The sequence below is a fragment of the Ceratotherium simum genome, chromosome 36, assembly GCF_057802395.1.
Source record: "Ceratotherium simum simum isolate JZ-2026a chromosome 36, ASM5780239v1, whole genome shotgun sequence".
Lineage (NCBI taxonomy): Eukaryota > Metazoa > Chordata > Mammalia > Perissodactyla > Rhinocerotidae > Ceratotherium > Ceratotherium simum.
Window position 1 is genome coordinate 24,117,508 of NC_141935.1, and position 13,560 is coordinate 24,131,067.

At 43.8% G+C, this 13,560-nt stretch overlaps 1 protein-coding gene across 1 annotated transcript in view; it reads right to left on the reverse strand.

The window, feature by feature from the left end:
- Positions 1 to 13,560, reverse strand: part of PARP1 (poly(ADP-ribose) polymerase 1) — a 54,599-nt gene that overhangs the window by 30,808 nt on the left and 10,231 nt on the right. Inside the window, exons 2-3 of the mRNA XM_087424428.1 lie at positions 8,531 to 8,696; positions 437 to 552 (exon numbers count right to left, since the gene is read on the reverse strand). Coding sequence (XP_087280554.1) covers positions 437 to 552; positions 8,531 to 8,696 — 282 coding nt within the window. The remainder of the gene's footprint in view (positions 1 to 436; positions 553 to 8,530; positions 8,697 to 13,560) is intronic.

The window sequence follows — 13,560 nt, forward strand, 5'->3', positions numbered from 1 at the left end:
GTCATCCTTCAGGAACCAGAATCGGTAGGAAAGGCTGGTTAATGAAGTTCCTGATTAAAGAGAAGAAACCTGGAAGCTCATACCAGGGAACAAACTACTCCTTAAACTTAATCCTACCACAAATCACAGACCAACAGCCTTCCCCAGCCCCTGCTACATCCAACAGACCTCCATGTAAATGCTTCCCAACTCTCTCAGGTCTCCTAAGGGGGGATACAGTACAGAGACGAAGACTGAACCATGAGTAATTAGGGCCAGACCTGTCTAGAAGAAGTCATTGTCATCTCCTGTCTCTATTAAGATCTTCATTATCTTTTTAACCACTAGTGTTGAGTTAGCACCTAAAGCTACTATTTTTTCTTTTCTCTCAAGATACCCAATGACACCCAATGCAAGAGGTCCAGAAAACCCGGGATTTGAACTCCCAGGCCCTCACCTTTTCGATCTTCTCCATACAGCCCTTGCACGTGCTCCTGTTGGACTTGGCATACTCTGCCGCAAAGTCACCCAGCGTCTTCTCAGCCTTGCTGCCACCTCCTCCTTGGCCTTTGCCTAAAGAATCAAACACAGCAACGCTCGTCTCGACAGCCTCACAGTGTCACTCCAGAGACCCTGTTCTCTTCCTCCACTGCCTGGGTTCCTCCACTAGGACAACCTTGTGTTTTGGGCGACTACAGTTGGTCCATCTCATCTACGCCTGTTTCTAACCATTGTGGTTGCTTAATAGAGCTTCTTTTCTGGGAATAAGATCAAGACCTTTCTCAGACAGGCTCTCAGACACAGCACCATGTCAGGTGGTGGCTGTCTCACCCTCCAGCTCTCTCCATCTCCTCTGGAGCCGCCTCCCTCACTTTGGAACGTACTTATTAAGTGCTTCCCAGGAAAGCCTTGCACCATGCTCAATTCTAACACCGCCTTCTAATTTCCATTATACATTTATTTATCAAAGTTAAATGGTGAATTACAGGGAGTATCTTGATATAGAAACAGACACAAGTGTATGTAAGAATTAAATACATGGAAAAGGTGGCATTTCTCATTCGTGAAGAAAGGCTGAATCATTCAATAAAGAGTCTTGGGGACAAATGGCCAAATATCTGGGACAAAAGCTAGATTCTTTTCTTCCACAAAAATAAACTCAAAGACTGAACGCTTCTCTCCTAAGATCAGGAACAAGGTATCTTCTCTCACTACTTCTACTCAACATTGTACTGGAGGTTCTAGGAAGTGCATTAAGGGCAAGAAAAAGAAACAAAAGGTGTAAGTTTAGGAAAGAACAAGTAAAGCCACCTTCATTTGTAGATGACACGACTGCACATGCAGGATATCCTTAGGAATCTACAAAAAAGCTACTAGTACTATTAAGTGAATTCAGCAAATTTGTGGAGCACAGGTCAACATACAAAACATTTCTATATACAGTGGTCCCCCCTTGTCCGCGGGGTATACGTTCCTAGATCCCTACTGGATGCCTGAAACCGTGGCTAGTACTGAACCCTATATATACAGTTTTTTTCCTATACATAAGTACCTATAAAATTTAATTTATAAATTAGACACAGTACGAGATTAACAACAACTAATAACGAATAGAATAATTATAACAATATACTGTAATAAAAGTTATGTGAATGTGGTCTCTCTCTCTCAAAATATCTTATTGTTCTGTACTCACCCTTCTTATGATGATGATGTGAGATGATACAAGACCTATGTGATGAGATGAAGTGAGGTAAATGACGTAGGCACTGCAACGTAGCGTTAGGCTACTACTGACCTTCTGATGATAGGTCAGAAAGAGGATCATCAAACCATGACATTGTCGGTGGCAGGGGATCCAACAAAGGGATGATTCTCGTCCCGGGCGGGACGGAGCAGGATGGCGTGAGATTTCACCATGCTATTCAGAATGGCATGCAATTTAAAACTTATGAATTGTTTACTTCTGGAATTTTCCATTTAATATTTCTGGACTGCACTTGACTGTGGGTAACTGAAACTATAGAAAGCAAAACTGCAGATAAAGGGGGACTACTGTACTAGCAATAAACATACTGGAAAAGGAAATTAAAGCACACTACTATTTAATTAGCATTAAAATAAATAAAATACTTAAGAGATAAGTTTAACAAGACATGCAAGACCTCTACACTGAAAGCTATAAGACTTTGCTGAAATTAAAGAAGATCTAAATAAAGGGAGAGAGAGCTCATGTTTATGGATTGGAAGACTCAATTTGTTAACATGTTAATTATCCTCAATTTGATCCACAGATTCAATATGAGGCTAATCAAAATCCTAGCAAGCTTTTTTTGGGAAGAAATTGAACAGGTTTACCACAAAATTTATAAGGAACTACAAAGGACTTAGAAAGGTCAAAACAATATTGAAAAAGAACAAAGTTGGAGGAATTACTCCACTTGATTTCATGACTTACTCCAAGGTTAGAGGAATTAAGACGGTGGGGTATTGGTAGACAAATAAATCAATGGAACCAAACAGAGTCCAGACACAGACCTACAGTTATGCAGTCAACTGGTTTTGACAAAGAAGCCAAAGTCTTTCCGACAAATGGTGTTGGAACAAAAGGATTTCCACATGAAAAAACAAAACACAAAAAACAACCCCTTCCTTACACTTAACACAGAAGTTAATTTAAGACAGATCAGAAACCTAAACATCAAAGTTAAAACTACAAAACTTCTAGAAAAAAACAAAGGAGTACATCTTCATGATCTTAGAGTAGGCAAAGATTTCTTAGGAGACAAAAGCACTAACCAAAAAAGGAAAAAAATAAAAAACCAACAAATTGGACTTCATCAAAACGAAAAACTACTGCTCTTCAAAAAATATCAGTCATTAAATAAAAAAGCAAGCCTCAGACTGGGAGAAAGTATTCACATTATTTATATCTAATAAAGGACATGCATCTAGAATATTCTAAGAACTTTTACAACTCAATAATAAACAGACGAATGCAAATTAAAACCACAACAAGATAGCACTAACACCTAATAGAATGGCTAATACTAAGAGTGAACATACCAAGTGCTGGCGAGAATGTGGGGGAATCAAAACTCGCATATACCACTGGCGGGAATGTAAAACGGTACAGCCACTGGAAAAGTTTGGCAGTCTCTTTAAAAAGCTGAACATACATCTACTATAGGAACTACCACTCCCTTCTTAGGTATTTACCCAAGAGAAATGAAAGCACACATATATAGAGAGAGTTGTACACAAATGTTAAGAGCAGTTGTATTATACAATGTTATAAACCAACGTTACCGCAATAAAAAAAAAAAAAAAAAAAAAGCAGTTGTATTCGTAATTGCTCAAAACTGGCAACAACCCCAAAGTTACCAATAAGAGACTGGATAAACAAACTGGGATATATTCAAAGAAAGGACTACTCCTCAGCAATAAAGAACTGAGGATAGGAGACAACCTGGATGAGTCTCACAGACATGATGCTTATGAGAGAAATATACACTGTTTCTTTTTTTCCAAAATTCTAAATCACACAAAATTAACCCATGGGGATAGAAATCAGAACAGTAGTTACCTGGCTGGGGGGAGGATGACTGGGAAAGGGCACAAGGGAACTTTCTAATTTTAATTTTATTTATTTATTTTTTCCCCCAAAGCCCCAGTAGATAGTTGTATGTCATAGTTGCACAGCCTTCTCGTTGCTGTATGTGGGACGCGGCCTCAGCATGGCCGGAGAAGCGGTGCTTCGGTGCGTGCCCGGGATCCGAACCCGGGCTGCTAGCAGCGGAGCGCACGCACTTAACCGCCAAGCCACGGGGCCGCCCCGACAAGGGAACTTTCTAGGGTGACAGAAATGCTCTACAACTTGACAGGGTGTATGTTAGATGTGTGTACGCATCTGTCACAACTCACTGATTGGTATACTTCAAGTTTGGGCATAAAACCGTATGCAAATTATTTTTAAAATTCCAGATGAAAGATTTAAAAATACCAAAACAGATACCGTAAATGAGAAGACAGATAGGGCTAGAGATCGTTTAATCAATGAAGCCTTCAATGTGGCAAAACACACAATAAACAAATCTAAAAGAAAAACGTCAAACTGGGAAAAATATTTGCAAAACATATGACGAAGAATTAGTATCTTTTACATCTCACTAAAAAAAGGACAAAATACCCTAGAAGAAAAATGAGGCAATGACATACACAACTATCAAAGTAACACAAATGACTAATAGACACCTAACAAAATGATCCCCCTCACTAGGAGCAAAACTAAAAGGAATGAAAACACTTAGGGATGATATGGAAGTGGAGAAATGGGTATATTACATATTGTTGGTACAAGTATAATTAATATGATCTTTCTGAAAGGCAGTTTGGCACACACACAGGAGGCCTTAAAACTGCTCATCTCTCTGAGCAGTAATTCCACTTCTTGGAATTAAAGAAATAACTGGACAGGTGCCCAGCATGTACAAGAAGTTTGCAGTGGCTTTATCTGTAAATATAGCTAAATGGTTCAAAGTCTAGTCTCAAAGAAGACAGTCCACATGTGAATCCTGGCTCATTTACCACCAGTATAACCTTGGCCCAGTTACCTATCCTCTCAGTGTCTCGGTTCCTCATCTATAAAAACTGATAAAGGGCTGTTGCAAGAATTTGATGAAATCAATATATGTCAAGTGTTTGAATGATTCACAAAATTTAGCAAGACCTCAATAAATGAATACTACATTTAAAAAATGATGCTGGACGGGCTGGCCTGGTGGCAAAGTAGTTAAGTGCATGCGCTCCGCTTTGGCGGTCCAGGGTTTGCAGGTTCGGCTCCTAGGCGTGGACTGACGCACTGCTTGTCAAGCCATGCTGTGGCGGCGTCCCACATAAACTAGAGGAAGATGGGCATGGTTGTTAGCCCAGGGCCAATCTTCCTCAGCAAAAAGAGAAGGATTGGCTGGGGCCGGCCCAGTGGCGTAGCGGTTAAGTTCGCGTGCTCTGCTTTGGCAGCCTGGGGTTTGCAGGTTTGGATCTTGGGTGTGGACCTGTGCACCACTTATCGAACCATGCTGTGGCAGGCATCCCACATATAAAATAGAGGAAGATGGGCACAGATGTTAGCCCAGGGCCAGTCTTCCTCAGCAAAAAGAGGAGGATTGGCAATGGATGTTAGCTCTGGGCTAACCTTCCTCACCAAAAAAAAAAAAAAAGATTAAGATGGTAAATATTATGTTAAGTATGTTTTACCACAAAAAAAGGCTGACTGAGCTTTTAAAAAAAGTAACACTTAAGGTAGGATCCCATTTCTGCAGGAAAGAAAAAAACATAATACACACACATACGAATCAATGTTTGAACAGAAAATTTTCTCAGAAGACACCCCACAATGTTAATGATAGTTATTTCTGAATTACAGGATCTGGGATAATCTAAACTTCTTGATGGTCCGGCCCCATGGTAGTGGTTAAGTGCGTGCTCTCTGCTGCTGGCAGCCCAGGTTCGGATCCCGGGCGCGCACTGATGCACCACTTGTCAAGCCATGCTGTGGTGGGGTCCCATATAAAGTGGAGGAAGATGGACACACAGATGTTTGCTCTTCCTCAGCAAAAAGAGGAGGAGTGGCATGGATGTTGGCTCAGCGCTGATCTTCCTCACAAAAAACCAAAACAAAACTTCTTGAATGTCTAAATATATTAAGTTAGGCTCTCTGGATGAAAAAGCTTTGGACAATTAGGTAGGATCTTAACTTTATGACTTACGATGGTTTCACAAAAGAACCACGTTTACAGCAAAATTGCTATGCCTTTTCATATTATAAAATTACATAATTTGATACATACAAATTATAACTAGATATAACATATCTAGGTCCCTAAACGGATAACCCCCACTATCCTAAACACAAAAGAGAAAACGATCACAGAACAAGAAAAATTTCTATTACATCTGTCCTCTGCTAAAACTGACACTCTCTCTCCAGACCCTTTCTTGGCAAATTAACTGTTATCTTTATTCACAATTCTGAGCTGTGTGACTGATCTCTCAGCTTCCAGCAGATCAGAAGCAGCTGGAGACAAACATACTGACAGTTGCAAGGACTGAGAGGGCTGGCCCCGTGGCTTAGCGGTTAAGTGCGCGCGCTTTGCCACTGGCGACCCGGGTTCGCATCCCGGGTGTGCACCAACGCACTGCTTCTCCAGCCGTGCTGAGGCCATGTCCCACATACAGTAACTAGAAGGATGTGCAACTATGACATACAACTATCTACTGGGGCTTTGGGGGAAAAAAAGGAGGATTGGCAACAGATGTTAGCTCGGAGCCGGTCTTCCTCAGCAAAAAGAGGAGGATTAGCATGGATGTTAGCTCAGGGCTGATCTTCCTCACAAACAAACAAACAAAAAAAAGAAGGATTCAGAAACCAGTTCAGTACAGGCACACACAGCTCCGTGGGGAAGGATGGCTGACATCCCCATCAACAGCCTCGAGCCACAAGAACAGGTTAACCTGGGTCAGTGGAGGAAGTAGAGAAATGAGCACGCAGTCTCGGAAGATCTTCAAAAAGTGATGAAAAACTATTTAAAATTTAAAAGCATCTCAGCAACTTAAGTTTGTGGTATCAACAAGCTGACTAAGTAAGGTTTATGTGGTGAGGCAAAAGACCCAGAACAGCCAACAGCATTGAAGGGGAAGAACAAAGCCAGAGGACTGACACTACCAGACTTCGAGACTTATTATAAAGCCATGGTAATCGAGACAGTGTGGTACTGGCCAAACAGACAAATTGATGAATAGACCAGAACAGAGCCCAGAAATATACCCATGCAAGTACAGTCAACTGATGTTCGGCAACAGAGCAAAGGCAATACAATGGAGAAAAGGAAGCTTTTTTTAACACGTGGTGCTGGAACAACTGGTATCCACATGCAAAAAAGTTAATCTAGACACAGGCTTTATACCTGTCACAAAAATTAACTCAAAGTGATCATAGGCTTAAAACGTAAAACACAAAACTATAAAACTCCTAGGACGTAACACAGGAGAAAATCTAGGTGACCTCGGGTATGGTGATGATTTTTTAGATACAATGCCAAAGATACAATCCATGAAAGAGATAACTGACGGGCAGGACTTCATTAAAATCGAAAACTTCAGCTCTGTGAAAGACAGTGTCAAGAGAATGAGAAAGAAGACAAGCCAGCCTGGGAGACAATATTTGCAAAAGACACATCTGACAAAGGGTTGATGTCCAAAACGCACAAAGAACTCTTAACACTCAACAATAAGAAAATGAACGAAAAATGAGCAAAATATCTGAATAGACCCCTCAGCAAAGATACACAGATGGCAAATAAGCACATGAAAAGATACTCAACGTCATACGGCATTAGGGAACTGCAAATTAAAACAATAACAAGATGCCACTACACACCTATTAGAACGGCCCAAATCCAGAACACTGACAACACCAGATGCTAGCGAGGATGTGGAGCCACAGGCACTCTCATGATGCTGGTGGGAATGCAGACTGGTACAGCCACATCGGAAGACAGTTTGGCAGTTTCTTACAAAACTAAGCACACTCTTCCCATATGATCCAGCAATCACAATTGCTCCTTCGTATTTACCCAAATGAGTTGAATATGTGTGTCCACACAAAAACCTGCACATGGATGTTTACAGTAGCTTTATTTGTCATTTCCAAAACTTGGAAGTAATCAAGATGTACTCAGTAGGTGAATGGATAAATTGTGGTACATCCAGATAATGGACTACTACGCAGCACTAAAAAGAAATGAGCTATCAAGCCATGAAAAGACACGGAAGTACCTTAAATCCATATTACTAAGTGAAATAAGCCAATCTGAAAAGGCTCGATACTGTGTGATCCAACTATCAGACATTCTACATACTATATGATTCCAATTATATGATAATTCTGGAAAAGGTAAAACTATGGAGACAGTAAAAAGATCAGGAGTTGCGAACGGTTAAGGGGGAGGGGAGGATGAACAGGCAGAGCACAGATGATTTCTAGGGCAGTGAAACTACTCTGTATGATACTATAATGACGGAAATATATCATTATACATTTGTCCAAACCCACAGAATGTACCACACCAAGAGTGAACCCTAATGTAAACTACGGACTCTGGGTGATGATACTGTGTCAACCAAGGTTCACAGATTGTAACAAATGTTAACATTCTGGTGGGGGAGGCTGTGCTGGGGGAGGACAGGGCAGTACATGGGAACTCTGTACTTTCTGCTTAATTTTGCTGTGAACCTAAAACTGCTCTAAAATATAGACTGTTAAACACAACAAGAACAACAAATTTAAAGGCTACATTTCAAGCACGTGCAAAAATAGAATATCCCACAATATTACGACGCTGGCTCAATGAGGTCCACCTTGCTCTTTGAATGCACGTGTGAAGTGGGGGGGGAGCCGAAGGACCTTTTCTTTGCTCTCCTAGAAAAGGCCCCCCTGGAAGCTCTGGGCTTTGGGGGGGCGACACCTGCCGCCTCCCTGCTTTGTACGCACCTGTCACTCCTCCAGCCTCCGCCGTCTTCTTGACCTTCTGCTGGTCGTCCCACCTTAGCTCAGAGAACCCATCCACCTCGACGTCAGGGTGCCGGATGGAGTGGCCGACCTTCCAGAAGCAGGAGAAGTGGTACCAGTGTGGGACTTTTCCATCGAACATGGGCGACTAGAAGGAAGGGAATCAGAGGGAGGGAGATGAGCAGGAAACTTCCACCTCAGCCTCAGGCCCAGCCCTCTGCAGCTGAACCTATTAAACCCCGGTTCTCTTATCTGTAAAACGAAGACCGCCTCGCCTAGGGCCTCCGCATCACAAGTGAAAACCGCAAACAGATGAGAAACAGCACCCCGCTCCGCATTTCTCCTCAAGATCTTCCTCGACACCTCAGAAAGCTACTGTCTGCTGTTGCTGAGTCTACTCTTATAGGACGTGGAACACACAAGGGAACAGCAGCGTCTCTGAACAGAGCCCCGCCCCATGTACCCTGTATCCACACGCTGCTGGGTTTCAGTGACACGATCTACCTCACAGCCGTCTGTGTCCTGATCCTGGAGAGGCCAGACCACCGTCCCTGTCAGGCCTGGACTCACAGGGCCCGTGTGGCCCAGAAAGGGCTCTGTAAGTGCCTTTGCAGTTAGAATAACGAGGAACACGCCCCAGATAACGAGCAAGGCAGAGAAATGTGTCAGAAAAAAGTGCCAGCCTCGCAGCAGCCACACAGATGTGAGTGGAATGAATTCACTTCTATAAGGAAGAAGGAAAGAGAATGATCCAGGGAGGCAGACCACAGAGGGCAGACGACAGAATCCCCCGGGGCCTTCAGGAAGCGCCATTTCCCGGAGCAGGAAGTGAGAAGTCCAGACACGTAGGAAAGGTGGTTCCCCTCTCACGGTGGTTTTTTTCTTTCCTTTGCTGCTGTGGGGGATCAGAATTGGTCACCCCAAAATGTGTCTCTTAGGCTTGATTATTTTTAAGGACAAGAGACTCTGAAAGGAACTTTGACCTTCCTCCTAACTGCTTAAAAGAAACAAACTTTAAGATAGAAGGCCTGAGGGGCCATCACCACAGATTAACTCTGGGTATGACAGACTGGGAGGATCCTTGCTAAGCCCGTTTTTATCAAAGTGCTGCCCCTCTGGTCACATTGTCTATAGGTGGCCCAGCAAACATTTGTTTACCAAATATTTGCTTTTCAATCTCCATGTGAGTTGCCTTCCCCCTCTCTGAAGTCCCAAACTACCACCACCAACAGCCTCCTTTGTCTTTAGCTGAAGACGGTATTTAAGGTGGTGGTTTCCGCCATTTTGGCGGGTTACTCAGTTTTCCTGGGTTTCTCCCAGGTACACATGTTATTAAACTTTGATTTTCTCCTGTTATTCTGTCTCATGTGAATTTAGTTCTTAAGACCAGCCAGAAAGACCTAGAGGGCAGAGCAATTGTCTTCCTCCCCTACACTGCTTCACACTCTGATTGGTACCGACCTGACCTCATTGGGCCTTTCACTGTGATGGTGCCAGGCTCATGTGCCCAGGCCCCAGCACTGTCTGGCTTTATAGAGCAGACAGTGGCAGTGACCAGGAGTGGGACAGACAGTGGCATTTACTGGATCCCTAGCACCCTTCACAAGCCATCATGTGTAACCCCACAACTGCCTCTTGGTGGCAGCCAGCACCCCCATTTCACAGAGGCCTGAAGGAGGGGGGAGGGGGGTCACACAGGCAGCAAATGACTCAGCCCCAACTTGAACCCAATACCACAGTTCTTTCCACTACACTGCTCGGCAGGAAGAGCTGCTTAAAAATACACAAACGGTTCTGACCAAAGCAAAGGAGGCCCCAGACATCTGCTTCTATAGAACATAAATCTAAATGTCATGCAGGAGGAATAAAAATACTAAAAAAGCATCAAAATAAATACGACATGTATCTTGTAGGATGGAGTTGTAGGGACAGGAGAAATATTCTGAAAAAGCAGTGATAAGGTCTCCTAACTTGCCCTCTCCTCCTATGTGGGAGGCCTCTCTGGATTTAACATATTAAATTGTAAGGTTAAGGCGGGGGCCCTGCAAGACTCCTCAGCATCAAGCAGCCTGGGTTTTCAGCAGCATCAGCTGTTCCCTTGACCCAGAACACTCCCCAGCCCCACACAGAGCAAAGAGAACTTCCTCAGGTCCCCACAGTTAAGAATGATAAATTGGGGGGGGGGGGCGGCGGCCCGGGGTTCACAGGTTCGGATCCCGGGTGTGGACCTACACACCATTTATCAAGCCATGCTGTGGCAGGCGTCCCACATATACAGTAGAGGAAGACAGGCACAGATGTTAGCCCAGGGCCAATCTTCCTCAGCAAAAAGAGGAGGATTGGCAATAGATTTAGCTCAGGGCTAATCTTCCTCACCGAAAAAAAAAAAAGAATGATCCGTTTGGGTGATTATTTGATCAATGGCTGTATCCTGCAGGGGGTCATCCCCAAGGGGCGCACTGCTGGTCTTGCTAGCATCCAGCAATGCCTGCTCAGAGAGGGCCCTCCAAGAGTGTCTGGGATGTCCCAAGTCTGCAGGGGAACAAAGGAAGGATGGGGGGATTCCTGCTGTGGAAAAGGTGACCCTCTTTTCTTGTCTGAAAGCCAGACAAGAAATGGCATTTCAGAGAGTGGACTTGCATTCTGGCTCTGAGACTTTCACCAAGACAGCCAACACATCCTTAAGCATCCTGCCGTCTTGTTACGTCATCTGTAGAGGCCTCAACCTGGCTCTTCCTTGTCACCCTTGTCTACCTGTCCTCTGATGTTCATGCAAGGGAAGGCATGTGGCTCGGTGGCTTTGCCCCACACTGGAACTTGTGGCTGTGGCATTTCTTCCTGGTTCTACCGGGGCCCCACACCTGCCCCTTACACCTGGGTCTGGGGGCTCTGTCCTTATCAATAAATGACAAGCAATAGGATACACTGGAGGATATGAGGAAGTCATTTGGAGTAAAACTAATTCAGCCTGATCTTGTTTTTCCAAAAGGGCCTGATGTGGCCTTTTGAGCATGCATTGTACACCTGCTTTAGACATTTACTATGTTCCAAAGACAAGAATGATGCCCTTAAAGATAGGCATGTAACTTCTCCCCACATCAGCACTTCTTTAAGATAAGCATCTCTTCCTGGAAACTAAGGATTAATTACTGACCTGCTGTGCTCACCTTGTGACCACTGACCTGCTGTGCCAGCTAAGCACAGAGATATTCCTGTCATACATGATGTATGCTCTTTGCTCCAAGACGGTATATAACCACTCTGTACACCCTGCTTCTTCAGTGCCCATCCTTCCTTGGGGAAGGAAGGCCCCAGGCCACAGTCTTCAAACTTGGCTCATAATAAACTCCCCCCAATTTTGATTTATAGACTGACTACAGATTATTTGCATCGATAGTTCTTGGTGTAGTTCGCAGGATTTCAGAGAAACCCACCGGAGACCACATGCAACCTACACTGAACTGGTATTTGGTACCAACAGGGGCCCACTGAGCCCCCAGATCACTGCATTCTTCCCTGGTGAGTTCTCCTGAAACCTGGACCTCCTTATTTCAAGTGGATGGTCCAGAGTTTATATGAGCCATTTCAAGCCTTAAGACTAGGTGTCTTAAGGGAGTACTGGTACATACCCTAGGTAAGAGGAACCTGGGGGGGGATTTCCTAGGAAAGAGAAACCTAGGGGGAATTTCCTAGGCCAGGGGAGCCTAAGGGGAACTTCGGAGTGAAATGGGGCTGGCTGACCTTTCTAATTTGGCTTTAAATTAGAAAGAACTGTGTTTATAAAGCCCAAACAAACTGCTTGATAGAGAAATGAGAGCCTGAACTTATTCAGCTCCGAAGAGAAGGGACACCAGCTCCTCCTAGCCGTAAGGGGTTCTCAGGCGACTGAGAACCTAGTGGGAGTGTCTGAGGTTGAGCCTCGAGACGTGCGGCGGTCCCATAGGGAATTCCATCATGATCATTTACTTTAAGTAGTCGACGGCTCGTCCAGGGACGTGCATATGAGGGTTGGTCACCCACATGCTCCGAGCCCCCTTGGCAGTTTTAGACTGCCCGTGGGAGAAACTGAGGCACTGGAGGCATGTAAAGAGTGCTTATGACTTTTCTTTAGGGAGTAATACAAGCAGCATGTTTCCGACCCACTACACTGTCCCTTGAAATTGTTCAGACTTTACGGTGAAACGAAACTAGAAGAACAACGGGAAATTGAGCTGCTCAGAGCCGACCAGTTCCTGAACATGCAGCCTTCCCTTGGAACTCTGGGGGGCTTCATGCTGAAACTTGCAAGTGCTTAACAAAACAAGGATAGCCGTGAATGGCTGGGAAGAGAATCTGGGATAATTTAAAATTATAGTGGCCACTGTAGGGTTCCTTTTTAAGAGCCAGGTAATAGAGAAGTTTTTTAGAGTCGAGCTCGATGACTCCTAGCACAAGTGCTCAAACTAAAGGTTCTGGAAGTTGTAAATATTTACAAAGAACAGCAAAAAAAAAAAAAAAGAATCTTACCAAGCTTGTTTTGTATCTTGAGGGCTTGTCTTAATAATCGTCAGGTTGGGTCCCAAGATACAGTCAGACAAAAATACGGTTACACCCCATTCTGCGGTCAGAGACGGTCAGACAGAAATGTGGATTAAACTCCACTTGTGAATAAGGTTCTACCAAACTGCCACCAGCCTCGGGGGAATTACACTGGCCATTAGAAGAAACGTGCCGATTAGCTAAGGTCCTTTAAAAAGTGCACTTAGAAGCAAAGACTTCAAAACTTCAAAATAACCTTATTGAAAGTTTTGTTGCAAAAAGCTAATAGAAAATTAAGTTATAAAAGGTACCTAAAGGAAAATATATTAGGCCATGGCTTTACAGACACCCCTGTAATCTACTCCCAGAGTTAATGAGACACTAAAAGATTTTCTCAGAAAATGCTACGTTAAAGATTACGGGAACTGTTCAATACACCAGGCGGTTACTGTTTGTCCCAGCTGAAACCTGACAAGACATCTGAAAGGATTTAG